Raw genomic sequence first — 27,091 nt, 5'->3', positions numbered from 1 at the left:
TTCTTTCAAAACTTTTATTCAACAATATAGAATTCTTTCAGTTATAGTATAGAACTGTCCATCATGATACTACACCCCCTGCAGCCCCCGTGTCCTGGCAGAGACAGGCACAAGCTGGCTAACCGTGGTCCATCAGAGGCTGGCGGGGGCAACAGCCACAACAGAGGAAGGAAACAACTAACCAACAACTGCTTTGCACACCCTTCACATTTCCATGCTTTCTGGGTCAGGAAGAGCTCAACAAGGAACCAGAGGCAGGAGAACCTTTAACGCTTGGAGGGAAGGGCTGCGGTCACGGCGAGGCGAGTGCCGCAGTGTCCGGCCAGGCCCGCTCCGAGCCCTGCCCGCGCCGCGCAGTCCGCCCGCCGTCGCTCTACACACGCCGATGGGACGTTTGATTTGGTTCTCACTCTGCTTATGGAAAATTGGGAGCAACAGCATCGGACCTGGGGAGAGACGGGAGGAGGGAAGTGAGCGTCACGGGGCGCTGCCAGCTCCTCGCAGAGCTCCTCCAGCACCAGGTGACGAGGAGACGGCTGGGGATGCTGCCCCATGTCCTGCCACCCTGCTCCCAGCCAGGCGTGGTCGTACCCTCCGTGGCCCTCTGGATGTGGGCACAGCAGGGGAACCTGAGCCTGCTTTGGAAGGGGCAAGAGGGGAAGACAGAACCAAGGAAGGCAATGGGGAGATGTAGACCAGCAAAGCAGAACTTTCACAGACAACCAGACACAAGTTTGGACTTTTTTTCTCCCCAAGATCCTGTGTTACGTTTCCCTCCACTGCTGCAAACACCTCCTGTAGTCCCATTCAAGACCCCCATCATGCCACAGCCCACCTGAAACAGGCACGGGCAAGGTGGGGAAGTTACTTACTGTATCCATCTCCTACTGCATCCTGCAGTGGCTGCTGGGGCTCTGGTTTGGAGCCTTTCCTCTTACAAGCCATTCAGCCCAACCCATGCTCTACCTCTGCTAGCAAGCTGGGGCCAGGCCAGCTGAAAGGCCAGGAATGAAGATGCATGTCTCTCAGTCCTCTTACTTCCTAAGGACAAGACACTCTTCCCCAGTTCCCAGCTGTCCCTACATGCAGGAGGACACTTTGCTAAGGCCCAGAGGAGAGAAGGGTTTCCTGTTCTGAGTGCTGGGAGGGCTGCAGAGACAACTGGTGTGAGCTGCAGTCAAGCATCCACACTGCCCTAGGATCAGATCCCTGGGATCCACACCCTCTTGCTCCCAGGCTACTCCTGCTCAGTTGCTGTTTCCCTCTGGGATGAATCTGTCACTGCTCATCCTACCCTAGAGCTGGGGTAGGGATGTGGGGAGATAAGGGGCAGGTTGTTCCAGCCTCTCTGCTTACTGCAACCAGGGAAAGCCATTTAACTTGCTGGAAGAGCAACTCTCTTCCTCTGCTTGAGGGTACCAGGAAAAAATTTCTGACTCAGGTTTATAGAAATGATACTTCCCAAAAGCACCACCTTGAAACTCCACCATCAGGTTCAGACACTACCAAGCAGTCATACAGTGACCAACATTTTCCACCTATCAAAATTCCCACACTCAACCCATTGTTCTTCTCCACACCTCTTCTGCCTTGTCCCTCCAGAAGCTGGGAATGCCAACACACAAGAGTTGGAAAACAGACAAGCTTCTCCCATGGTAACTTGGACAGGCCATGAGAAACATCCACTCCTACCACTTCTCCAACGGAGCAATTCAATGCATGTTTAAAAATCAGTCCAAAACTCAATGTTAAAACCCCAAACCAGCCCTGCTGGTATTAGCACAGCTTAAGAGCAGGAGAGATCCCCCTGCCCCTCAGGCCAGGCAGCCCAGAGGTTGGGCAGATGGAAGAGAGGCTGGGAACACTCACCAATGCCTTCAGCAGCCTCTGCAGGAGAGCAAACGTCAGCAAGGCTGTGTGGCACAGCAGCACATCACAGGCTGCTGCTCAGCCTGGACACACATAACTCTTCTCGTGCACCACTCAGCTCCCAGGGTGGGAGGAAAGAAAAACTACTCCCTGCTCAGCACATCTTTAGAAAAAGCCATCCACCCAGGCTGAGAGCAGACGAGCAGGGGGTACACACATGGAGACCCCCCCCAACTTCCAGCCACGCATCAGTGACCTGGTCTGACCTGCCAGGTAACAGACAGCCTGAGGCTGGGCCCTCAGGCACCGGCTGTCTGAGTCCAATGTACCTTTAAGAGCCCACTCCCAAAATCTCTCACCTCCTCTGTGGCCCCGTGGCAGTGCAGAGAATCTGCCACAGTGAAACAATCAGGGCTGACAGCACGAAGAACTGCAACCAAAGACTGAGTGAGACATCCCAAAAAACTCAGACAAGAGGGGCTGGAAGAGCCAACCTGCCCTTCTGGAGGAGACAAGGCCTTCAGCTCTCAGGCCCTCTGGCTATCCCATAGATTTGAGACGGTAGACGTTCAGACGTATAGATATTTATTGGTTTCAGTGAATTATACAAATGGATTGACCTGCTGTCGATGCCAATAGAACTTTATTGGAATATGGAATGTAAACAGATGTTTCAAATAGAAACATTGCAACCTTATAAAAAAATTAACTATTTCAACAATGCCGCAGAAGGAAATTCTGTGTTTAGGTGCTGGTGGGAAAACACTATCTCCAGCGTCTAGGTTTGAGTGTCACCAGAACCACTTGATGAAGTTACACACAGAACAAGTAGAGGAGGCAACTGTGAACTGTGGGGCTATAAAGCCATCGAGGGATCTGATGAAAGAACCCACAAGACGAACCCCCCACCCCCCAACAGGATCGGCACCCCAGAATTCAACAAATGGCTGACTTTGTTAAAACACTGTGGGATCCCAAGTCCTGGATCAGTAGCTGCACAGCCCCCGCCCCGACGCTGTCTGTTGATCCTCCCCCCTCCCTGTGCTCTCCTCCCTGGCCTCCTCTCCACTCCTCCATCCTGCGGTGCTGGATTGAACCGCTCCAGAGCTGTGCTCTGGCACAAGTCTGCGTCTGGCACGAATTCTCATGGGAGCCACGTCATGAGGTACGTGGTTGCACACCTATCACAAGAAATCTTGCAACACTGACTTTCCTGAGCTCAGTGGGAAAGTCTGGATAGTCCCTCCCCTCTCCTGCTACAAGAGCAGCCCTCACATTCACAAGTTTCCAAAGCAGGTCTATTGAGTTTCTTCTCAGAGCGAGCCTTTGTCAAACACACTGGAGGGGGGGATCTCCTCTCCCCAGCAACTCGGATCAGTGCCTTCGTTTTAATGCTCCAAACTAATCCTGAGATGCTGCTGGGTTTGTGGGTTGTTTTTTGTCAAACTCCCCCCCACTGCCCTCCCCCCAACCACCCCGGCATTCACAATTGAAACTGGAATTCAAGGGCCAAATTCAAGCCCAGAGTGAGCAGTAAGGACTTAGACCTCAAAACAGAGTTGCACCTGCTGACCCCCAGCCTGAATTTGGTTCATTCAGAGACTACAAGTCAGAAAGGCAAGTTTAGAAAGAGGCATGCTAAGGGCTGATGGTGGAACGACCAATTTGTCCCCACCAGCGTGGTGGGGAAGGCTGGACTGAGAAGGAAGAGAAGGATCCATAGAGATGTGAACCAGAATCAGTTGTGTGGAGCCCTGGGGATATCACTACATGTTTAGCTCTTGCAAGACCATTTGCCCAGGGCTTTGGTACCACAGGGTTAGAGTTACATTAACCACAACCACCAGAGAGGAACTGAGGTTTATGACCCCCCCCAAGGTTAGATTTCTGCCGAGTATAAAGGGGAGGGGAAGAAGGGGGGGGTCCTTGGTTCTTTTCCCTTCACTGTGTGACCGAAGGTTTTGCTTTTATTTGTAAACATCTTGAATTACCCGTCGTTTTCCAGTCCTCATCGCGCTGTTGTCATGCCACTGGAGAGCACAGCGTTTTCTGAGCTGGGCTGGGACTGCTCCTTCACCACTGGATCTGCAGGAGACAGAGCAGGCAGGAAGAGGAAACAGTATTTAATAAAGCGGAAGCTCCACCCGGGCAAATCCTTCCAAGAGAAGCTGCCCTCAAAACTCACGGAGCTGCTAAGCCTTTCGCAGAGCAGGGAGCCGAAATTCACCTCCACAACCCACAGCTCCATCCCAGCTGGCCCCAGCTACTCCACAGACTCACAGAAATAGGGGTGCTCCATTGCCTCCTTGGCAGTCAGCCTCTGTTGATGGTCGTATCGCAGGAGCTTGTCCAGGAGGTCGAGGACTTCAGGACTGACCAGGTGTCTGTTCTCACTGTGGATGAAGTTCTCCCAGCGCTTCCGGGAATGCCTGCAAAGGGAATCACCTGCCACCATCCTCTTCTGAGAAGAGAGGCTGTGATGAACACTGCCTACAGCTCTTCCTTGCACGAGCGACTGCTCAGCAAACACCTGCCAAAAGGGAGAAACCCTCTTCTGTACATACACAATTGTATGGATGTCCTGTGCCTGGGAAAGGCATGGTCCTTTCTGTCTACAGGGACTAGGCAATGGCATGTGGCAGCAGGCTGGGTGACACCCTCGGGACCAGAACTTCTCTGACTGGCCAGCCAGCCTCATGTAAGTTGTCCTCACTATTCCATCCACCTCTTGTCCTTTTCAGGAATCTCAGCTGGGAGACTCTGAGCAACTCAGCCCACGCTCAACTCCAGTGTGTACACCTCCACTTGGAGGATGTGAATGAGCAGGAGGGAGAAGAAGTAAGAGGATGGAGCATGGGAGAGGCAAAAGGAAAGAGCCTGCATTTCAGTGATGACACGAGCAGCCAGATGTGAGGCCTGCAAGCAGCACTGTTACCCAGAAGATCGAGCAGGCCTTTGCTGAGAGTGCTTCCAGGGCACAGACATCAGTTCATCTCCCTCTCTGTGTCACAAGGAAAAAGAGCAGCATTTAACTTCTCCACTTACTGGCCCAGGATGTCATTGAAGTGCGGGTCCAGCTCTATGTGGTACTTCTTGAGATACCCATACAGCTCATCTGTGCCCAGGACCTTCGCGATGCGAACCAGCTGCAACAAAAGGCGTATTCAGAGAGCAGAAGGGCAGCCCACCACTCTTTTGCAGAGGCAGAGCTGCCCAAATCTAAGAGCAGTCCTTCTGGAAACATCCCAGACGGAAGGAATATCTCCCTTGAAACTCATTTTTGCAACGTGTGCAGAAAAAAAATTCCTACACAAGGCAGAGAAGCAAAGAGAAGATGGCTTAACCAGCATGCAACAACATCCTCCCAGCATGGTGATCTGATCCTCAGAACCTCCCCACCACACACCCAGAGATGAGCTGGGGACAAACTTTTCACACAATAAGCCAGGTAACAATGTCTTTACTTGGTCATAATTGTCCTGGCCGTGGAAGAAGGGCTCCTTTCGGAAGATCATGCTTGCCAGCATACAGCCTAAACTCCACATGTCTAAGCTGTAGTCATACATCTGAGGGAAAAAGGAGAAGCTGTCAGAAGAGGCACACTCACCACAGCCCGGTTCCCCAACTGCACAGGCAGCCTCAGCCTTTGCACTTCACAGCCAGCCTCTCTCCAACCCAGGCAATGCCCTGACAGGCAAAACCAGACAACCCAAAGGTGGCTAAAGCGCAGCCACAAGTGACATCACTGGGTAGCAAAGAGGAGACAGACTCTTACTTGGTAGTCCACAAGGAGCTCTGGTCCTTTGAAGTACCTAGAGGCCACACGGACATTGTATTCCTGAGCTGGATGGTAGAATTCGGCCAGACCCCAGTCTATGAGTCGCAGCTGGACACACAATAAAGAGACACAGAGTCAGGAGCCACTTAGGTGAGGCCACGCTGGCCAAACCTCTCAATCCCTTGGTGCAAGTGTGGAGGGAGGGCCTGTGATGACAGGAGATGCTCTCAGCAGTGCTCTGTTCAGGCCCTCCTCTTTCCCTTAACACCAGCCAGTGGGGCAAAGCCAGACTTAGAGAGCTGCTCTGCCTCCTGAGTCCAAGCACACTGTTACTGCTGGGCAGCTGGCTCCTGACCAGCACCACCAGCCACAGCAGACAGGTCGTTGCATACTAGGCAACAGGCAAAAGTCTTATCCCACTGTTTAGAGAGGCTGGGCTGAAGGCAGTGTTGATTTTGCCTGGGGGTTGAGAGCAGAAAATGGGGTAGGAGAGGGTTTGACCACATGCTGCAAGGCAGACCATCTTCTCTGCAGCCCCAGGGATGGATGACCTGCCGTATTACTGAAGGACAGTGGGTCCAGTAAGAGATTCCCCTCCTTATAAACCTTGCCTTGCCTGTTCAGCCTCTGCTGACTGGCAGAAAGGACCTGTGGAACAGCAACTGCTACAGAGCCAGGTCCCTGGGGCAGGTACACACAGCACCCAATGGGGTATGAGTACCAGGATGGGGGAAGTCCCTGTGCTGCCCATTTCCACAGTAGTGAGCTGGGTACAAGCATTTCCTGTGACCTAACTAGCACGTCCCAGTGGATGTGCCATGGATTCCCACTGTGGTGTTCCCCAGAGGGACTCTGACCATCTCCTGCTGCTGTCACAGCTGGAGGGGAGCCACTAAAGAAAGGTTAAAGGGGTCTGTGCAGCTGCCCAGGCTATGGGTATGGAGGCAGCAGAGTTTCAAGTTTCCCTGGAAAAACCTTGCTTATAAGCCCTGGTGTCACAGTACCTTTTTCTGTTGGTGGTCTATCATGACGTTGTGGGGTTTGACATCCCTGTGCATGATTCCCATGCTGTGACAGTAATCCAGGGCCTGGCAGACACACACACACATTAGACATGGCTGTAACCACAGGCACAGCATTAGCAATCTAACAGACAGTTCTCAGCCAGGAGCAAGAGCTCACAAGGAAGTGCCGTAACCCTGGCACAAGAAACTGGCATTTTCAGCTCTTATGCTACACGTGGATGAACTGGCAAGCTGGCAACAAGCCTGTATGGATCTGTGTTCCCTGCACAGTCATTGAAGAACACGATCCAGAGACGTGTCCCGCCCCGTGACAAGCCCAATGCTCCAAGCTGGGTAGCCCTGTGCTTCCTAGGTCATGCTGCCTTCCCCAGAAGGGGATGATTCTTACATGCATACAGTTTTATGGCCCTCCAGTGCAGCTTTTCACCTGTGCCCCAAAACACACTTAAGCCAGAAAGTCACCTCTGTCCTGCTGATTTAAGCCAAACCTGCAGTTAAAAAAGGCAGGTGACAGCACACGAGGGAGAGCAAAGCTGCTTCAAGCTTGAAGGCAGGAGCACACATAAGCTCTCCAGCTCCATGACCTTGCACCACTTGCCCCCCCCATCGCAGCTGTTCCCTTGAGCAGGGGGGTGAGCATGTTGTTTTCTCATCTCCAAGGGGAGGGAGATCCATCCATCAACATCTATCAGATGCTATGAGATCTCCAGCAGCATGGAAAGAGGGTACAGCCTGCAGTCATTCAATATCCAAGACAGCAGTGCCAGGGAAGTAACGCTGTCCTTGGGCCCCTGCCACAGCAGGAAGCAAGGAGGCAACAGCTTCCATCACAGCAAGGCCAAAGAGAATATCCCTGCAATGACACGTGGCCTCACAACCCACAGGACTCACAGCACTGTGGTCCTGGGATCTCCAGGAGAGGAGATCTGTAAGAGGTTACACGAAGTGCTTCCAGTGATGAAGCTGTTCTAGTGTCTTGTGTTGCCAAGGTTGGATCATCTAAACTGCATCGTCCCTCCCACCCTAATCCTGGGCTGCCTTAGGCTCCCTCCAGCCTCCAGTAGGAAGGTCCTTCCCTTGCAGACAGATGAACAAGCTTGGAGATGCAGAGAAGAAAGCCTCCCTCAGGCCTGCTAGACCTCTTTCAGGAAGTCTCCTGCAGTCACCAAGTCCTGGAGCATAAAGGACTTTCCCTCACCTGTTCCACTCATTTCCAGAGGCAGGGGAACTGGAAAGTGCCAGCCCAGAAACCCCAAGGCCCTGCTAAGACCAGACACAGCCAAGCTGCTGCTCCAGCAGGTCAGCACAGAACTGCCTGGGATGGGCTGAACCTGAAAGATCTCCCATGGCCTGCAGCTGGAGACCCCTGAGCTGTGCAGCACATCTCACAGACCTGCCACATGGCTCCGAGAGCAGTTCCATGGGGAAGTGCAAGCTAGGCTAGTTAAGAGGAGGTGTTTAGGATGCTCCTCAGCTTTCATCAGGAGGGCAGGGAAAGATTTGGCTGGGAGGTCTCAAAGGAAAATACCAGTGCTATATCAACATGTAACAGCTGGCATAATCAGAACTTTGTTCCCCAAGACCACATTCCCAGGGTTCTGTGACCACAGGGCACTGAGCTGGCTAGTTTATTCTTGATGGGCCATAGATCCCCCACCCAGAGAAATGGGGGTCTAAGGTCAAGTGGGCAGAAGTCGCCTTCTGGGTCTGCATTTGAACAGTGCAGAAGAAAAAAACCCAGAGCTGGTAATCCCTCTCTTCCAGTCTCCCTAGAACCCCAGCTCTCCAGCCCTGCAAATGCCTCTCAGTGCTTGCCCTGGGTCTGGCTGGAGGGAGTTGATTTTCCTCACAGCAGCTCAGTGGTGCTGGAGACACAGGGAGACCAAGCACAGCCCTACCTGGTGACTAAGAGTCACAAATGCTTCCCAGGGAAATGACAGACCCCAGAGAATCAGAGGCTCTTTGGAGGTGACCTAAGGTCCCCAGTTTGGCTGCAATACCTCACAGCAACAAGCCAGGTAACCAGATCTCCTCCCAAGCCTTCCCAGGTGATGAGACATGGATTCTGCACTGAACAACACAGGAGAAGTAACCACTCAGTGGCACTGCCCCACGAGCCCCACTACCACCACTCTCATTCCAGGTCTCCCCATCCAGACTGCCATATGCAGTGCCACTCACCTTCAGCAGCTCATACATATAAAACCGAATATCAAAGTCTGTCAGGATCTGGTACAGTTGCTGAAACAGATTTGGGGAGGGAGGAAGAAAAACAAAAGAGAATAAAAAATAAATACTCCACATTTGGATTAGTTTCGTTTCCTGCACCCCACTTTTCTCCAGCCATTGACCCCATTCCAGATTCCCTGTGAATGCTACCATTCCCGAGGGCTGTCCTGGTCTCAGACCTGCCAGGGCTACACACTAGGAAATCCAAAAAGGATGCAAGAGCTCCCGTGAAATGCTACTGGGATCATTCAGACTTATCACAGCTTCTTTCCAGCAGGAGATAGGCAGGCTGTCTGTCCAAGGAGAACAAGGCAAAAGCCCTTCAGAGCACACTGGAGTTGGCACAGACAATTGTGACTCTCTGTTGTCAAGTCACTGTGATGACTTTGCATGCCAGCATCGATGACAGCATTCAGAGCAGGTTGGGAACAAACGAGCAAGGTGTCCAGGTGCTCAGGGTGTGGCAGGGAGACAAAAAATTTAACCTAAATGAGCACAGAGCGGGGAAGTACAAAGGGGAGAGACAGCCTTAGAGCCACAGAGGCTCCCCTCTATCCCAGGATAAAGGCTATTGCAACTCAAGAGCACAGAAATGCTTGTGGGGCCAAGCAGAGCACAGCTCAGAGTTGCAGGGAAGTGCTTGTTACCAGCACGTGTTCACCACCCTCCTCTCTCCTGCGTCCTTCTGTGCCTACTCACGCAGAAGTGACGGAGATCAAGGGCGCACTTTAACCTGCACTGTGCCACCAGCACCAGCACTGGAGAACTCATCATCCTGCTGTTCCCATGCCAGGTCACAGCTGGCCCCAAATCTGCCTGCTGCTCTGTATCTGTCACTGGCAGTGGTGTCAGCCCAGCCCTGTTGGGCCGTGCTCTCATCCAGGGAAAGCAAGGCGGGATGCCAGGGCAGGGCATGGAAGGACACTTGCAGGGCAGCAGTGGGACCAGACCTCTCTGCCCTTTCTTACAAACAAGGATCATCTCACAGCTCAGACAAATCACCGATTGCATCAGCACTGGAGGCAGCTGCCCATCATGGGCACCACTTGGCAGCTTCAGGAAAAAATCCAAGAGCAAAGGATTGAAATTCACATTCCAAGAGAGCAACTCTAGCCCTGGATCCCCTCCAGGCCCATGTTGAGATCCTCAGGTTCCTGCCTTACTCAGGGCCATCTCCAAACAGACACCCCTCCCCACCCCCCAGTACTGCTCTTGGAAATCATTTGACAACATACAAGTGTCACTTACACAAACAGAGCTTTAACAGCCTCCAGGGCACAACTGCATTGAATTCTCGTGAGCTGGGATGATCCTAACGCTTTGGAGCAGCCCACTGAAGCAGACAAGTGAGCAGGGAGCAAAAAAGGCATAGCCACAAGCTATAGAGCTACAGCAGGGATAGATTTCCTGACTTGTGCACAACTCTGATGCAGGATGCAGGGCCAGCAGAGGACAGCTGAGTCCTTCCAGAAGTCTGTTTAAATGGCTTGCTAGGTAATAAACACTATGAGAAATGTGTGTAAAACATGTCTTTCTGGCATTCACTCGCCTGTTCAACTTCATCTGGCAACATCATGCCTAGGGAAGGAGAAGGGCAGGAGAGGCAGTGGCAGAACAAGGCTAGACCTCATTTTCCCTATTCCCTGGCTCCTCTGCCTCTTGCTGCCTGTAAGGAGGGAGGGAATGGAAGGCAGTCACCACAGTCTTTCTTTGCAGACCTGCAATGCTGTCAGTTCTCTAATTCATGGCCTTCAGCATTGGACCAGGATATGCCCACACACCGTTGGGCAAACAGCTTCGAAAAGATTTCCCTGGAAGAGCAGCCTGTGAAACCCAGCCCCCCCGACCCTCCTGCCGTGCCAAGGCCAATAGTGTGGCTATCAGAGCCCAGGCTCTGCTTGCCACAGGGACCATCCCTGCAGGAGCGTGCTCAGCCCCTGCAGGCAGCCTGTGAATGCCAAAGGCTTTGAAGGACAGAGCCATGGTTTCCACTGCAAGCGGGTCCTGCACAGCAGCCGCCTCAAGCAGGCTTTGACAGTGGAGCTCCAAAACCCCTTTGCTCAGCCTAGCAGAGGAGAGCAGACACCTCCTTTGCAGACGTGCCCCATGCTCTGCTCTGTCCCTTTGGAGTAGAACTACCAGAACATCAATCACTGTGGGGATTACTCGGACCCAGCCCAGATCTGCTCAGCCAGCTGCCAGCACTCTGGATCCCATGAGGCCTCAGAGACCTGGGCCGCTCTCCTTTCTTCCACACAGAGCACAAGGAAAGGCTGAACCCACCCACAGGCAGCCCCTACCCCTTTCCATCTTTTTGGTGATATTTTGGCACACATCACGTAACCAATCATAAACTAATCCTGTTAGTGCCCGAGGAGACAGAGACGTGCTTCCCCTGCCATGGGGCTGACAGGAGCTAAATGCTTATTCCTCTCCCTTGAGTGAGCAGCACAGCTGGCTACGTGCAGGAAGCAGCATCTGCAAAGCAACAGGGTGGCTGTGAGGAGAGACACTGCTTTGGGGTGCAGGGCAGGCAGCAGGAAAAGAAAACAGTTCCCAAAGCATTCCGGCCTTGGCAGCCACGCCAAGGCAGGGGAATCTTTTACAATTCTGCATTGCTTACGCAGGGCAACAATCCTTTTTTAAACAAACCTTGGATGCACAAGGATAAAACACACACGCTTATTTCCCTCACAGCAATTTGGCCTGAAAATTCACCGAGGTGCAGGTGAAGTGGAAGAGCTGACTCAAAAGCCCACTGAACCCACAACTCCAACAGGCTGAGCATCCTGAAGCAACCTTCCTTCGCTCACCTGTCTTGCCCATCTCCTCTTCTCGAGCTGCAAACCTGCTAATGTGTTTTAAGAATGAAACAGCCAACCCAACACGTAACTGCTCCTCGAGACCTGGCTCTGCCCCCTTCTTTCCTGAGGGATTTGCCTTTTTGGGGCAATGAAAAGCACAGTACCAGGTACGTTCCCAAAATACGTGACAGATGACAGTGGCTGAATTACAGGCGTGTCATTCCTAGTTTGAAACCAATTAGCAAAAGACATTTAATTTCACTGATGATCCCCCAGTTGACCGCGTGGCTCTGCAGTGCAGTTTTCATTTAAGGCAGATGACTGTGGGGAGCCTGAGTGCTCACAGATGACAAGTAACGCAGCAGGTCTGAAGGGAAACACTAGCCCTGTAACACAAGCTGCAGAACACGCACTTAGTCTGGTTCCAACTCATCCTCCCTGCAAGTACAGTGCCATCCCTTCCAGCAGGGACCCAGACAGGTAATTTAAGAAAATGTACTCAGCTCTGGGGAGGTATCACCTAATTCTCCTGTGTATACCATCATTTAAAAATGCAGTCCTGTGAAGTGGTCATCAACCCCCTGCTGCACACGAGCTGCCCTGGGAAGCCCCTCACACATCCTGAAGGTGATTTGCCAGCAAGATGCTGGTTCTCATCAGTACTGCTGAACCCAGAGGTGGACGCAGAGATGGGCAGATCAAAACGAAGAGAAGAGGTTTTTGTCACCTGGATTAGCTCACGTGGCATTTAACTCCAGCAGAATTTGGCTGCCCTGGGAGATCAGGACTGTGGAGCAGAGAGGAAAATGACTGGGTACTTTCCAGCTGCTTCATGTGTAGAGGTACAGGGCAAGCAGAGACCTCCAACAGAGGTGGTCTCATCTACTTTGTGCATTTTCTGCTTGGCATTTCAGAGCAAGGGAAGAGACAGCTTGGGAGCATCTGTACGGAAGAAGGCACCCACAGGCACCCTTAAGTAGCAGCAGCTCTATCATCTGCCAGTGAGCTGCAGGCCCAAGAACCTCCCCAAACAGGCAGAGAGCTCATGGGAGTGTAGCTCAACCAACCCACACACCCCAGACACAGCTGGGGAAATTCAGGTTACAAATAAGCTCTGAACAGGAGCAGCCGTACCGCATGCCCTGGGGACACGCTTGTGTTCCCCAGACAAGTTATTCCTGCCTTCTACCAATCAGCATCGGAAGCATCAATACTTTCTGTCTTAGACTTGCCCAGCTGTGAATTTGGAGTTCCTTGAGGAGCCAGGCTTTCTCCCAGGAGCCTAGAAAAGGTCTGCTGCAAGCTCTTATAGTTGTTTCTAACGCAACAGCCAGCACTGTTACTTCTGCTGTGGCCAGCCCACTGCTCCTTACTGGCTGCAGCAGTGCCTGCCCCAGCTCTCCATGTGGCTGGGATGGCTGGTGGATTAACATTCCACTTTGTGAACATATTTCAGTTACTGGGTGATAAACTGGATGATAATTTTTTCCTCTAAGGACGCAACAGAGTGGTGTAATCACATTTTAACAGGAGAAACATAAAGCAGTCCTTAGCAAGGTGCGAGCAACCTGTTTTATCTCAAGCCATATATTAAAAATTAAAATTAATTAATTGATAAAAAGAAATCTCTAAATAGAAAGTTAAAAACTTCCAGGATTGGCCTTACAGAGAGGCTGTGGGTCACCAGGAGAAGTACAGGGGTACATTCCCAACATGCATGTGGCACTGGAACAGCATAGCTGATGTCTACGAAGCCCAGTCAAACCAAACTTGCTTTAATTAGCCCTGAAAGGTCACCACACAGCACTCCTCTCACGGCTGTTTACTTGATGGAGGCAACGCTCATCTCCCCGCCCAGAGCTGTCAGGGCAGGCACTGCTGCAAGTTACTATTACTCTGGTTCCTGCAGTAAGTCTCTGCAGAGATTAAACAGCACTAAGACCCCACTGCAGCATGGCTGCAGCTCTGGCTATGCACACACACCCCATCCCACAGCATCCAGCTCGCCAGACCCACCCCAGAGAGACAGAAACAACGTGTGTTGCCCTGCACACAGATGGGCTGTGAGCCAACTCCTCCTCTGCACCAACATCAGCCCAGGGTTCTTCTCTGGGTGTTTGGGGCATCTGCTTCCTACAAGGCCTGTACCTACATCATGCTCCAGCACAGACAGGAAGAAAAAAACCCCATCCCATAACATGGAATGAGAGAGATCCCTGAACAGTGCAGGAGGGATGATTGATGGCTTTCTAATGGCTCCATTAATTCTCCACCACTGACTTTAGTGACTTAGGGTAAAGACTCACATGGGGGAAGCAAAGATGCCATTAACATAGGTGTGGCTGTTAATTATAGATCCCTTTTATCCCTATCAGTCTGTTGCTCCCAGCCAGAAACATCTGAGTAGCAGAGGTGGTTGTAGCTGCGCTCAAGAGGACCCTCCTTTCAGGAATAGGTAATACCCCTTGGAGTTCCCCAGAAATCAGAAGAGCCAGGGAATATCCTGCAGCCTCAGGCAACCCAAAAGAGCTCTTAAGATGTATTCAAGAATGCTCAGTACCCTGCTGTGAGGCCCCTTAGCAGTGGGAATGTGTTTTCCAGTCTCTGCCACCCCAAAGTGCCCAGGTCTGAAGGATTCCAGAAAAAAATGGTGTCACCTGTTCCATCAAGTGCACTGCTGTAAGCAGAGCACCACAGCACAGGGATTAACTTGGGCTGAATATATAGCACAGCAGTGATTACTAAATTGGGAGGGGAGTAAGAATATCTAACCTGCTGAACTTACTCCTCAGAGCTGGGAGAAGATCCAGCACACAAACTTTTTATTCCTTTTAATCTAGAGCCCAGTAACAGGTTTCTGATTTACATGAAGAAAGCAAAGTGAAGCTGACATAGGTGAAAACACCAAACTCCCCCCAGAACTCTTCAGGATTATCTGACAATCACAGCACTCTTAACAGAAATGGCAAACCTCCCTCCTCCACACTCAAGCAAACTCACCTTAAAATCTGTGTTATTGATGTACTCAAACACCAGAGCAGGGGTCTTTGACTGCAAGGGAAAGAGAGTCATGATTTAAAACACCCACTTGACCTTTCTTTGCTCCAAGAGACCTTAAAAAGCCTTTGCTTCCTGCCCAACCCTCACTAGGGAGAGCAAGGCAGCAGCAAGACGGGGAGAGCAGCACAGCCCTGCTCGTGCAAAAAGTGGAGGCAGCTCTGCTTATACCCCACCTGCCAAGCACCACCTCGGCACTGTGGCCAGTGCTGCTCCTCCCCACGCCAAGGGGCAGGGACAGCACCAGGCAAGGCGAAATGTGTCACCAGGAGCTAAGCCCTCACAGCCTTCCTTGCAGGAGGAAGGTCAGCCAGGACTGCCAGTGCTACAGCAGCATCACTTCCTCTCAGGGCTGCCAGCAGGATGGGAGTCACAGACCTCAGCCAGCTGCTCGTCAGAGGAAACTTCCCGGGAATGGAGCAATTGTGGCAACGCAGACCAGTGACACGATCGCTGGTCACTGGGTAGGACAGCAACCAGAAGGATCAAAGTGCTTAATTTCCAGTTGCCCTGATGGGCATTTAGGCTCCAGATGCCAGACAAAAGCTAGAAGGCTACAGGCTCTACTTTCTTACAGGCCTTCAAAAGTTTTCCCCCCATCAGCCATGAGAACTCACAGAAGACACAGAAAGAGTCTTAAAGAGCCTGGGGAACATGGAAAGGAACAGGAGCCCATCCAAACCTGCCCCATGCCTGCAGTCCCACCACACACACCACAACACATGGGCACCTACCACTGGATCCTTGACAGTGTCAATCAGATTAATGATGTTGGTGCCACCACGTAGATTCTCCAGAATCTTAACCTCGCGTTTTATCTTCTTTTTCTTCACTGGCTTAAATAGACAAAAGAAATTAGAAGTGAGAGTCCTTTCAGAAACGAACACTGATTTCTGCTGCCGATTTGGACTGGAACGCATCACACCCCCTCCTCTCTCTGCTCCCACCCTCACAAAAGAAAATTTTTAGCTCCAAAAAGGAGACAGACATCTTGCATGAACTAGGATTTCTCTCTCATGAATGAAACCTTTCCACTCACCAGGGGAAAATCAAACTACTCCAGACCAACATAACTGTGACTCCAGTGGTTAAAAGCTCCTTGGACTGCTATGTGGTAACCTCAGCACACTGACTGTGTTGTGCATTCAGAGCCACAGGATGAGCATGGTAGACCTACCTCTGCTTTTGCTCACCAGCACAAACCGGTTTTTTACTCCTTAATCCCGACCTGTTTTCCCAACAAGTACTTTAATCCCACAAAACAATGACCTGAGAGTCTCCAACACCGAGATTTCTAGTAAGCTCAAACACTGCTATGCCTGTGTGCACGTGTTGTTCACTATCACCTCGAGTGCACAGACCCAACCACACTGCATGCCACTGCAGCCATACACCATGACTGGTTTTGAAGACTACAGACATTTTAAGCAGTGTTGACTCCTCCTCGAATCTGTGCAGTCTCAGGAGCTCTCTTTGCAAAGTAAGCTTTTCTCTGGACATCACCCTGCCGAGAGTGACAAAGAACAGCTGCTCCCAAGGCAGGGACTCGGAGCTTGGGTTGGATTTTACACTCTGCTGATCCAGCCGTTCACTTTAATGCAAATAATTGTTTCTGTAACTCATCCACTCCCAGGACAACTCTAGCTCTGTGCCTGCTGGAAAAGAAAGGCAGCTCAGAGGAGATAAGAGGTGAGACTTTCTTAATGACCCTTGGCTAGTGCCCAGTGTGAGCAGCACTGGCTGCCAGTCACCAAGTCTAGTAGTCCTTCCTTGCAGAGCTGGAACATCCCCTCCTGCCCCACAGCAGCACTGCAGAGACATCCTGCAGGGACTGGTAAAGCCCTGTCTCTGAGGTTTGCTGATGAAAACACTCCTCCAGACATTTAGCTTTTTAAAACATTCACCATCCAGCACAGAGTCTGGTGTGTGAGGAGGGGTGTAATGCAGAACAGCAAAAGGTATGAGGCACCTTACCAAAGTGATACACATTAGCAGATGTCTGTGTGAAGGACAAAGAGCCAAAGGAGCTCAACAGCTCAAACTCACCACCCCACCTCTGCTGTAGCCTCCCACTTCAGGGTGCTGGTGGGGCAACTCATACTCCCCATATAGGCAAACCCAAGGCAATCCCTGGTTTCAGACCCCTCACAGGAATGCATGAGCAGACAGGAGAAGGAACAGAAGGTTTTATATAGTGGGAAAATATGGCATTTATGTAAGTGATAAAATATGCTGTCTTTCAAGGCTCTTCAGGTGGCTGGAAACCTTCAGATTTGAATCCTGTCCTTCTCCACTTGCAAGTTAAAAGACAGCAGCTAGACTTTCAAGCCAAAAGATGAGAATCTCAGCCTGAAGCAAAGTGCCAAAAATAACACCGGTGCCGGCACAGGGAGCATCAGCACCTCATAAAGCCACAGTGGAAAATGGCAGCAAGGCCACCGCAGCTGTCAGCCAGGGCTGCAGTGACGTGGGGGAGAGGGCAACCAACAGCCCCGGGGCAGTACCCAGACACAGCTGGAGCTGCTGGGAGCTTGGAAAGACAGGAGAACCAGCCAGAGCAGGGGGATGTAAACCAGCCGAAGTGAGGGCTGTATTTTTAAACCCCAGAGGAAGATGCTTCATCAGGGACTGATTTCATTTATGTCAGCGTGGGGATGGACACACCACCCTTGCGTCACCCATATGCACAGATCTTACCAGAAGGCCAAGATGGAATTAGAGGATGTAATTTGGTTACTCCGCTTGTCCAGTGAGGCAAATGCACATACTAGCTGTTTTCCAAGGAATTCAAAGAGGAAGCTGAGGTACTGACATCCTAAAGGCACTCACTGAATGGCCTGGCTACTGACAGATATGCATCACAGCCTCTCTGCTGCAACACTTGTACCTCATCAGGAGCTGAAACAGTGCCTGAACACAGCCAAGAGGACCCAAAGCCCACGCTGAAACACCCTTTCCTTTGTATTATTGTCATTTCAAGGGCCTTTTGCATCAGTTAGGTAGGGAAGGATATCCCTCTGAGATTTCCCCTTCTCCTTCCATAGTAACCACTGTTCCCACAGGGGCAGAAACTGTTGCCTTCCAGTTGCTTCCAAATGTTTCCACCTTTTTCAGGATGGGAAAAGGGTGCTCTATATTATCTCTATCAGAAATCTGGCCCTACCCACCACACACTTATTAAAAGACAAGAGCAGACAGAATCAGTGACTTTTGGAAAAAAGGAGAGAAGAAAGTTGGGGTTTTTTTAAATGAAATGCCTGCAGACAATTGCCAACAGCATCATCTCTGACATCACTGATGGAAGATACTCCAGCAAACACTGTCTCAGCACGAGGGGGAGTTCAAAGCCGCTCACTGTTTGCACTTTTTCTTGCTAAGCTGCAGCAGTGCAGAGATCAGGCCAGGTTGTCCACAGATGGCCACACCACCTCCACATCAGCTGTGAGCCAGGACAGGGCCCCACAAGCCTCAGGGCTGTAATCAGTACATCATCAGAGCACTCTCCCCACGTGCAGCCAGTGCTCAGAACGGGGTTTTCCACCACTACGTAAACGAGGATGAGGCAAGGAGAAACGGGCTGGAGTAATGTCATTTCAGAGGAAAAGTTACTGCCTAGGAGTGTGCTCCGAGGGAGATGAAGGGGAACAGAGTGTTTTCCCCATTTCAGATTTGCAGGAGAAAACAGATGGAAAAACCGCTGGCCTCCTCCTCACTCCACAGAGCTTTCACTGTGCCTCACACCACCTCCCACCCACATGTCCCACACCATTGCTCCAGCCACAACTGCAAATGCCATCGGCCAGCCAAGGGCACATCACTGGGGCCCAGTTTCTGCCAAGTAACCAGTTGCAACTCCAAGGAACTGATTCCAAGCCCAAGGTCTTGTGTCTGGCAAGTCAAGTACCTCGGTGCAAACCACTCCAGCACACGGCCAGTGCTGCACTGGAGGGAACCATTCAGATCAGAGAAGCTCTGTTGACTTTGCTCCTGTCCCAGACCCCAACACTGTTGAAACCACAGGCAAACAGCAGAATATCAGCCATGCACTGGGATTAAGTCTGAGTTGCTACAACTGTCTCTCACAGTCACCCGATCTGTCTCTCCAAGGATGTTGACTCCAAACACACATGGATTAAATGTGAACTGAAGCTATTATGGCCTCCAACCATCTGCCTCTCCCAGCAGGGATAGCTTCTAAAACACCAGCCCTTGCAGCCAGAGTATTTTTAACCGTACTCATTTAAGGCTGTTTTATTAAACCAGGCTATGGACAGCAGCATTTCAGGTTGTTTCCTACACAGGCCAATCCTCCTGCCCTGGGAGGGGGATTTCCAGCAGAGGAAGGGAGCAGCCACCTCAACAAAATGAACTACCCTTAAGTTTGATCCATGTTTGCAAGGCAATGTTTTATACAGGTGCAGACTCCAACTCCATCTGTTCCTACCCCAGAGGCATTTCAAAGCATTCCTCCATGTTGGGATTCTCCAGTGACCAGTATGAGTCAAAGCCTTTCCCTCTGAAATGGGCTCCAACACAGTCTCTCTGCTCTGTGCAAACACCTATTTCCATGTAATCTGTAGAAACTTGACAGCTTGGAGACTTCTGTCGCATTTGGTTGAAATTGGCCAACCAGTGCAAAAACTACTGGGGGGAGGAGGGGGAGAAAGGCTGACAGACAGCGGGATTGCATAAGGCTCGTTTCCATAGGAAACCAGGCTAAAAGACATGTCTCAGTTTAACCGTGTCTACACTGGGAGGGGTTTAATTACTTCTACTGCAGCAGTACCCTTAGAACAACATTACTGTCTAGCACAAGCCAGTTTTCCAGATTCCCAGGAAATTGCTCCTTCCTCAGGCAAACTGGAAGTGAGGTCGCTGTAGATGGCGGAGACAAAACACGCAGTTCACGGCTGTCCACTACACTGAGTGCCCAGAGAAGAGGAACCAGGTGACCTCCAGCCACAAGAGGATGGTCTCTGCTGGGCCCAGCAGCTCTCACTCGACTGTCCCCAGCCACCTACCCTTTGCTGCAGGTTTCCCACCCTATCAGCCAAATGGATCCCATAAGGTTGCTTCAATCCACTTGAAAGTCAGGCAGAAGAGGCAGTGAGAGCAGTGCAATGCCATCCCTCTGCAGAGGTGAGAAATGGCACGGGGTAAGCTTTGCAGTCAGGAAGATGCAGAAGAAAACACCTCTGTGACCAAGAGAAGAGATCCTGGGTCATTTTCCATGAGATCACGTAAGCTTGTAAGCAGGGAAGGCGTCCAGCTGCAGCAAACACCAGCTGGGAGAATTAACATTGTTTGCTAAAATAAACCTTTAAATACAAGGCTGCAACCATCACTTCCTGTCTTGAACAAATAAATGGCTGCCTGGTTAATCATCTTTTTCTGCCTGGTTTCTAAAGCAAAGGGAGCACACACTCTTCTTTCAGGTGCTTCAGTTCCAGCCTTCCCCAACAACCTGGGGGCCCATTGCTTGAATTCAAGCAAAGAGAGAAATTAGATTTGTTATCCAAAGTTCTCTGTGCGTTTTCACACTGCGAAAGGAAAGCAGTGACCAGGAAGGCGTATGAAACACAAGTTAAGTCCGAAGCATGAAAATCATTTTCCATTAGCCCAAAGCAGGCAGGCCTGCAGCGCACACACAATGCCAGCTGAGGAGCACACGTGCTGCTCTGAGGAAGTCCCAGAAGGTGCTGGGTTTTGCCCAGCAGGTGCTCTGAAATGGAACTGGGGTTAGCGCAGCAGGGAAGAAGGTTTAGCAGTCAAAAGATACAAATCCATGAGAAACTAAAGTGATGTATTCCATCAGCCCATAAAGATCACCAAACCTGAACAGCCTGGAAATACCATGAAGCTTCCAGTCAACAAGCAGGGAAATCTGAACACATAATGTCCAGGACCAGCAAAAGGCTTAAGCAGCATCCCTATGACAGGCTTTAAACATTTAAAAGCTGGCACCAGAAGCTCATTTGTCTCTAGCATTATCAAAAGAATCACAATAATCGGCCTATAAAGCCCAATGCCAATTGCTCAATAGGAAAATTGGCTTCAGAGCAGCTCTGCTTATTTTGCCAGACATCAGCTGGGAAACCAACTAATAGTATTTAATAGAGCTACAAAATCAAGGAGCCCACTTGTGTTAATATTCTGTTGGTTGTTTGCATCTTACCACTTCCACTATGGGAATTCAAACTTCTGCGAGCTGCTCTTGAATTTTAGAAAAGAGGGGGAAAAACGTACCCTGAAACTCCTGAAGTACTTTCACTTTTTTAGTTACATAAAATAGACTAAAGATTGGTAGAATATCCCAGCACATGTTCCGAGGGCAGCTTCATTCTTTCCTTCAGAATGCCTTTCCTTCCAACACGGCACACCCCGAAACTGCCCTCCTGGGGCTTCAGGGCTGCCCACGATACATCAAGACTTCTGCAGTCAACTGAAAGGGAGGTGTGTGAGGACCAAGCCCTGATCCCCACCACCACCATTACGTGGGATGGGAATCATTCCTTCAGCCTCTGCCCCGGGCCCCTGTGAACAGACACAGTGCTGTATCTCACCCTTCTCCACACAGGAGCTGCAGCTTTGCAGCTCATCAGTTCCTTGGTGCTGCACCACCACCACGAGAGTTACCAGCTGCACCTCCGGGCTTCTGCGAGACACCCAGTACTGTCCCAGTTGGTCTCAGCTCAAACAAGGCTGGACTCCAGCAGCCAACTGTGCCAAGCTCCGTGTGGGCAACTGGTGTTTAAAAGAGAAGAGCTGTGTACCCAGTTCTCTTGCAAAAGGGCTCATTTCAAGACTGCCAGAGGAGGAAGTGGGCCAGGGGGAGCTGATACAGCGCATGCAAACACAGGAGGAGCAAGAGACACAGAGTTACCAGGAGCGGGCATTGAACGGCTTTGGTGGAAGGTCACCGATCCAGTCAAAAGCTCCAGCCTGAGGGACCAACACCATCCAATTCTATTTCCCTGTGCAATCCCTTCTGCACACCAGCACAGGAGTCATTTCAGCACCCATCTAGAACATACTGATGTATGTGGGTTCTGAGCTTTTAGAGACAGAAGAAAATTTACCAGAGCCACAGGTCTACCTGCCCCAAATGGTTCTCCAGCTACTGGAGTGATAGTCTGAGTTCAACACTGGAAGGACCTTCCAGCAGCAGCTGGTATGAGCAGCAGCTCTGGAGGGTTCACACAGCCCAAATGGGGGAACAGGGGAAAAACAAAGCCAAACAAACAAGAATGCACTTGTGAAACCACGTACATGGTTGAAAGTTCCAGTGCATGGACTCAGCACAGAGGGACAAAAACCACCAAAGGAGAAAGGGGCTATTTCATCACTGTGGCAGAACCTCCATTTCACTGGTCCCTCTCCTTGTAGCAGCATTCTTCCCCTACCTCCACCCACATGTTGTGCCTGTGCAGAGAGGAACCACACAAGGAGACAAAACAGCCTCTTTCTGATGGGTTTAATGCTTTGCAGGCAAGAAGAGTGTACATGGACACACGGGCACATCAGGAAAGCAGGAGGACTCCTGCCTCCTGTACAGACCTGCCAACAGGGATGCTGTAATCTCCATCCTGAGTGGACACCAGGATGGAACAGGAGACTGGGCTGTGAAGGATACGGTGGTACAGCCAACACTCACCAACAGCCCTAACTGCAGGTAACTCTAACAGCACCATTCTCACTACAAAATATCACCCCTAACAGTTACAAGAAATTTGGGAAGTTAACCTTTGGCTTTTAGAGTAGCAGCAGTTCCCTCAGGAACACTGTTACCCCAGACCAGAGGATTCACTTTCAAGGCACAGTGGGACACACTCTGGAGCTGCATTAGCAGAAAACCGAAATGAGAAGCTCATCAAAGGGCCAGCACAGACTAACCTCAGCAGTCCACCAAAAATCTGAATCCATGTGGTTAGATATGGAAGAGCAGAGCTGTGCTTTAGATACCTGCATTGGACGCAGATCACACATGACTCACTGGAAACAAGCATGTCTTAAAACTTCCTTCGTACGTGCTGAGGAATGTCAGACCTCATCCTGGGAGTCAAACCTTAGCATCGAATTCAAGCAAGACACGACGGCACGTACAGGACATGTTCACACAGTCCCCCTTCCTGGCATGTCCCGCCCTGAAGCAGGCAGGAAGCATGTCCACAGCTGCACTGATGCCAGCCTGATCAAAAAGCCCACAGGAGCCTCCAACACCAGCGAGGGACTGCGGGAGCAGAGCTGCTGGCTAACTCCTACCTGTGAGGGGTAGGAAGGTCAGTACAGTGCAGAGTACCCCCATGTCAGCCCCGTGATTTGTTTCCTGAATCTTTGCTCCCTGAACAGGTTGAAAAGGTGGGGAGCTGCCCTCCACCTCACTTCTCAAGATAAAAGCTTTTTGGCAGGAGGTGCCTCTGTGGCAAACCAGGCTTCTGCCCCACTGTTCCACCTACACCATCCTACCTAGTCCATCCTGATGTGCTCCTGCAGCAGAGTGAGAAGCAACCTGCTTGCTTTGCCTTTCTTAAAAAAGAGCTGCAGAATTTTCCCAGGAAAAGTAACATTAAGAGTATCATATCTGTAAGGAAAAGCACTTGACTCAGGATATGGTAATGTCATTGTTATCTGCATGTTCTTAATTCTGCTCCTTTGCTGACACACATTATGACCACAACTAGTAACCATTTCCCTGTAGGATTATCCCTGGGCCTGCACTTGGGGTAGCAGAACTGAAAAGACACGCTGGGTACTGGCCAGCAAAATGAGGCACCTTGCTTTATGAAAGCCCAAAAGGCCTGGGGCACTGTGGCACCAATCAGAGCCATCAGCTCCCCGGCCTTGTCCAGTGCTAAAGTCTTCATGGGGCACTCGCAAACAAACAAGGCGCGTGGCTGCTGGAAAAGGAAGATCAGTTATCTACCCCTTCACGCAGCACTACACCAGGACCTATGCTCGAGCCTCAGCTTTGTTTAGGCTAAGGGACTTGCCCAAAGTCACACAGGAAATCTCTGTGGCTCAGTTCTGCATCAGACAAAGGGTGATAAAATTTCCTGACCTCTGTGGAGGAGGGTACAAGATGTTCAGGTAGCGCAACACCAAAGCAGGGGAAGAAAAGGCAGAGGCAGAAGAAGTACTCGCTCCGTGCTAGCTTGAGCTCGGTAAGTACAAGATGCTTCAAAGAGCAAGGCTGGGAAGAGACATCAGTCACTTCCCATGAGGCAGAGATATTAAAACAGTGACTCTTGCTGAAATTCACTCTAACACATAACATAAATTGTCCTCTCAAAAAAGCTTGAAGAAGCTAGCATGCTAAACAGCCGCATCCATTGCCCAGCAGCAGTATTACCCTTTGTCCCATCCCTGCAGCCACACAAAATCCTGAAGACTTCTGGTTGCATTTGCTACCTCACAGGATCCGAATTCCTCCTGAATTTGGAGGAACAGAGACACTCAATCTCTTTGCTAAGGTTCTACTGTAGGTACATGCAATCACATTTGCAATTAAGTTTGAGTCTGGTTACAGGAAACCAGAGGCACTTTCCACAGATCAGAGTGATGTTATTGCCACACTTCACAGGTTTTCATAACATACACAACGTGGTATTCCGAAACTCACTTTTCACTGACCCACTTTCCACTGGGAAGAAAGTTCATCTTTATTTATCTGGACCTTCTGCTTTTCCTTGCTCGCTCACAGGAATGCTGTCTGCATGTTAATGCAAGTGGGGAGAGCCAGGGGAACCAGTGGCAACACCATCCGCTTCAAATCTGGGACAAACCAGTCTCCTGCTCGCAGGGCATTAAGGCAACACATTCAAGCCCCAAGGAGAAGGAGCACCCAGCTGCCCTCAGATGACTCTTGCCAGCTGACTCACCGTCCAGAGCTGACAGGCTCCCCAGACATGACAGAGTTCGGCTGCCACAGGGAGAGGAGCATCGCTCCAGGGGAGGCTCTCTGGGCTGGGAAGAGGCAAAGGAGCAAGATTTCTGACGACTTTCCCTGCAGTCCCTTCTCAGCCTCCTGGTGCCTTTCTATGTGGGACAAGACCTGGGATCTCAATAAACCACAGCAGTCCTGAAGAGGCCATCAAGGGCTCCAGAGCAGCGTGCACAAATGCACAGTTTCTCCAGTCCAGCCACAAGCCATCTAGCCATGAACGCCAGCTCTGCACTGGCTACCTGTGACTGGTGTCTCACAGCAGAAACTCCCGCCTGCACCTACCAAAAAAAGACAAAAGCCCAAACCACATAAAGCATCCAAAGGAGGGGGAGGCCCAAACAGCATGCCAGAGGAACTTGGCTTGGTGAGGACACGTGAGCCTCCCCATTCTGCCCTGACGTCAGGCTCAGCCACACAGGCTCTCCCAAACAGCTCACCTGGCCACCACCTTGCCCACAGCCAAAGTCGGGGTGTGTGTGCCTCCTCCCAGAGACAGATGGGAGATCACACCTTTCCCAGGAGCGCTGGCTGGACAAACCGTGACAAGTTCCCCAGGAAGCTAGGGCAGATCCCAAGGAAGCAGGCACAGTGAGTGAGTGGGGATGTCAGCAGAGACTGCCAGACACACTATCCAAGCGGATCTAGCAAATGCCTTAAGGCTACAGCCCTGCAGAGACACATGTCCTAGGGAGCTGCTTTTCTTAGAGGCTGCAAGGGCACGCTGAGCTCAGAGCCCCCTGCATGCTGTGGATGAACGGGTGCCCAAATTCTTAGAACACCCAGGGTCAGACACTGGTTCCCACGTGCTCCTGGGGAACAAGTGACAAGTGTGGCTGGTCCAACAAGTGACAGCCACAAGTGTCAGCCAAGCCAGAACCAAACGTACTTCAACTCTAACCTTTCATTTCTCTCCCCTGCCTACTCCCAAATCATCAGCACAGGGTGCTGCTCGGTTACCACAGCTTGCTGCGAGCCTGTTGCTTCGGTGTCAGACACAGTAAGGCGTGCTCTGCACTCAGCCATCCCACACTACAACCAACCACTGCTGCACGAAGGTCCCCATGGCCTGATCCTGCCAGGGCTAAGACCCAGCACATGGGTCACTGACGTTGACACATTCTGGATGGGCTCCTGGACACTCCTCAAGCTTCCACAGCAATTATGGTCTGACTGTGATGAAGTTCTTTCCTATGGTAGATCCTCTAAATGACTGAATATAAAATTTTGCTTTTCTGACTGCTGAGCATCCCGCAGCCTGGCTCTGGAAAGGCCACATGCCAGCTGTCTGGAGGTTAACAGAAGGATTGCCCCCTCCGGGCTTCGCATTCCTGTTGACATTGCAGTCCCTGGGCTGTTTTAGACAGGCATTGCCAGATCCGATTTGCCAAACACAGGCAGCCCATGCAAGGCTGTTCAAATGTCAGGGCTCGCAGCTCTCCCCCTCCAGAGGAGCTCCCAGCCCAGAGCCATGCTGGACAAGGAGGGGTGGAGACATCCAGGAGCAGCACACAGGACACCAAATCCATTTCCAAACCCACCGTCCCAATGCCCTTAACAAGCAAACACAAGTTTTGGGACGAGAGAGAAGATCCAACAGCCCTTCGGCCCTGCCAACCCAGCCCTCTCCCCCTCGCTCCCAACCACCACGAGCCCGCACGCCATCAACGGGACACTCACCTTGAGGATCTTCACGACGACCCTCTCGTTGTTGGTGATGTTGATGGCCTCAAAGACCTCGCTGTACTTCCCTCGGCCGAGCTTTCGGACCAGCTGGTAGTCGTCCTGATTGCTGCGGGCACCAAGAGGAGAGGGGCGGTGGGGGCGTGTGGGTACAACCAGCAGGGCAGGGGCCGGGGGAAAGGGGGGGGTCCTCCTCTCCCAGCCTGCCCCTCCGCCGCCCGCAGCCCCCTGGGGACCCGGGGGGTCAGGGAACCCTCCCCGCGGGCCGAGGCCCTTCCCCAGGAGGGCGCGGGTGGGCCGGGGGAGAGAGGGAGGGAGGGCGGGGGTCCCCGCGGCGCTTACCCCCAGCTCGGGACGTGCGACTCGTAGTCCCAGTACTCGCGGCTCCTCAGGCTGTTCACCTCCGCGTACACCCGCGCCCGGCTGCCGGCGGCCGGGCCGGGCATGGCGGCGCCGGGCGGCGGCTGCGGGAGGAGGAGGAGGAGGAGGGCGCGGGGCCGGCGCGGGAGGCCGGCGAGGCGGGGCGCGGCGCGCAGGAGGGTGGCGGCGGCGGGCGGCGGCAGGGCCAGGCCGGAGCGGGGCCGCGGCGGGGCGGGGCCGGCCCGGGGGCGGCGGGCACGGGGCCCGCGGAGGTGCCGAGGCCCGGGCCCGGTGCCGGCGGCGGCTGCAGGCGGGGCCGCCCCGAGCGCCGCGCAGCCAACCCGGA

At 51.8% G+C, this 27,091-nt stretch overlaps 1 protein-coding gene across 2 annotated transcripts; it reads right to left on the bottom strand.

Moving 5' to 3' along the window:
- Nucleotides 1-27,091, bottom strand: CSNK2A2 (casein kinase 2 alpha 2). 2 transcript variants are annotated; one of them, XM_050311330.1, is made up of 12 exons: nt 26,728-26,903; nt 26,383-26,494; nt 15,497-15,598; nt 14,706-14,756; nt 8,854-8,913; nt 6,652-6,735; nt 5,645-5,755; nt 5,334-5,435; nt 4,915-5,015; nt 4,150-4,298; nt 3,861-3,954; nt 1-446 (listed from the first exon to the last, which is right to left on the bottom strand). In XM_050311330.1, exons 1-11 carry the CDS (start codon nt 26,829-26,831, stop codon nt 3,878-3,880), a joined length of 1,053 nt encoding a protein of 350 aa, XP_050167287.1. In that variant the 5' UTR covers nt 26,832-26,903; the 3' UTR covers nt 1-446; nt 3,861-3,877. The 2 variants fall into 2 exon arrangements, with proteins under 2 accessions (XP_050167287.1, XP_050167286.1); XM_050311329.1 differs by lacking the exon at nt 1-446 and having other exon boundaries at nt 2,438-3,954; nt 26,728-27,091.

Source organism: Myiozetetes cayanensis, unplaced genomic scaffold (genome assembly GCF_022539395.1).
Source record: "Myiozetetes cayanensis isolate MyiCay16 unplaced genomic scaffold, myiCay2020 scf16, whole genome shotgun sequence".
NCBI lineage: Eukaryota > Metazoa > Chordata > Aves > Passeriformes > Tyrannidae > Myiozetetes > Myiozetetes cayanensis.
Note: the sequence above shows the minus strand (reverse complement) of the source record. Positions and strands in the feature narration are given on the sequence as shown.

Excerpts from the sequence above, each read along its gene's own strand:
- CSNK2A2 (XM_050311329.1), bottom strand. The coding sequence starts at position 26,831 with ATGCCCGGCCCGGCCGCCGGCAGCCGGGCGCGGGTGTACGCGGAGGTG. Across the intron at positions 8,914-14,705 it reads TCAATAACACAGATTTTAAG|CAACTGTACCAGATCCTGAC; the intron begins GTGAGTTTGCTT and ends AATCTGTTTCAG. Across the intron at positions 5,756-6,651 it reads TAGACCACCAACAGAAAAAG|CTGCGACTCATAGACTGGGG; the intron begins GTACTGTGACAC and ends TTGTGTGTCCAG.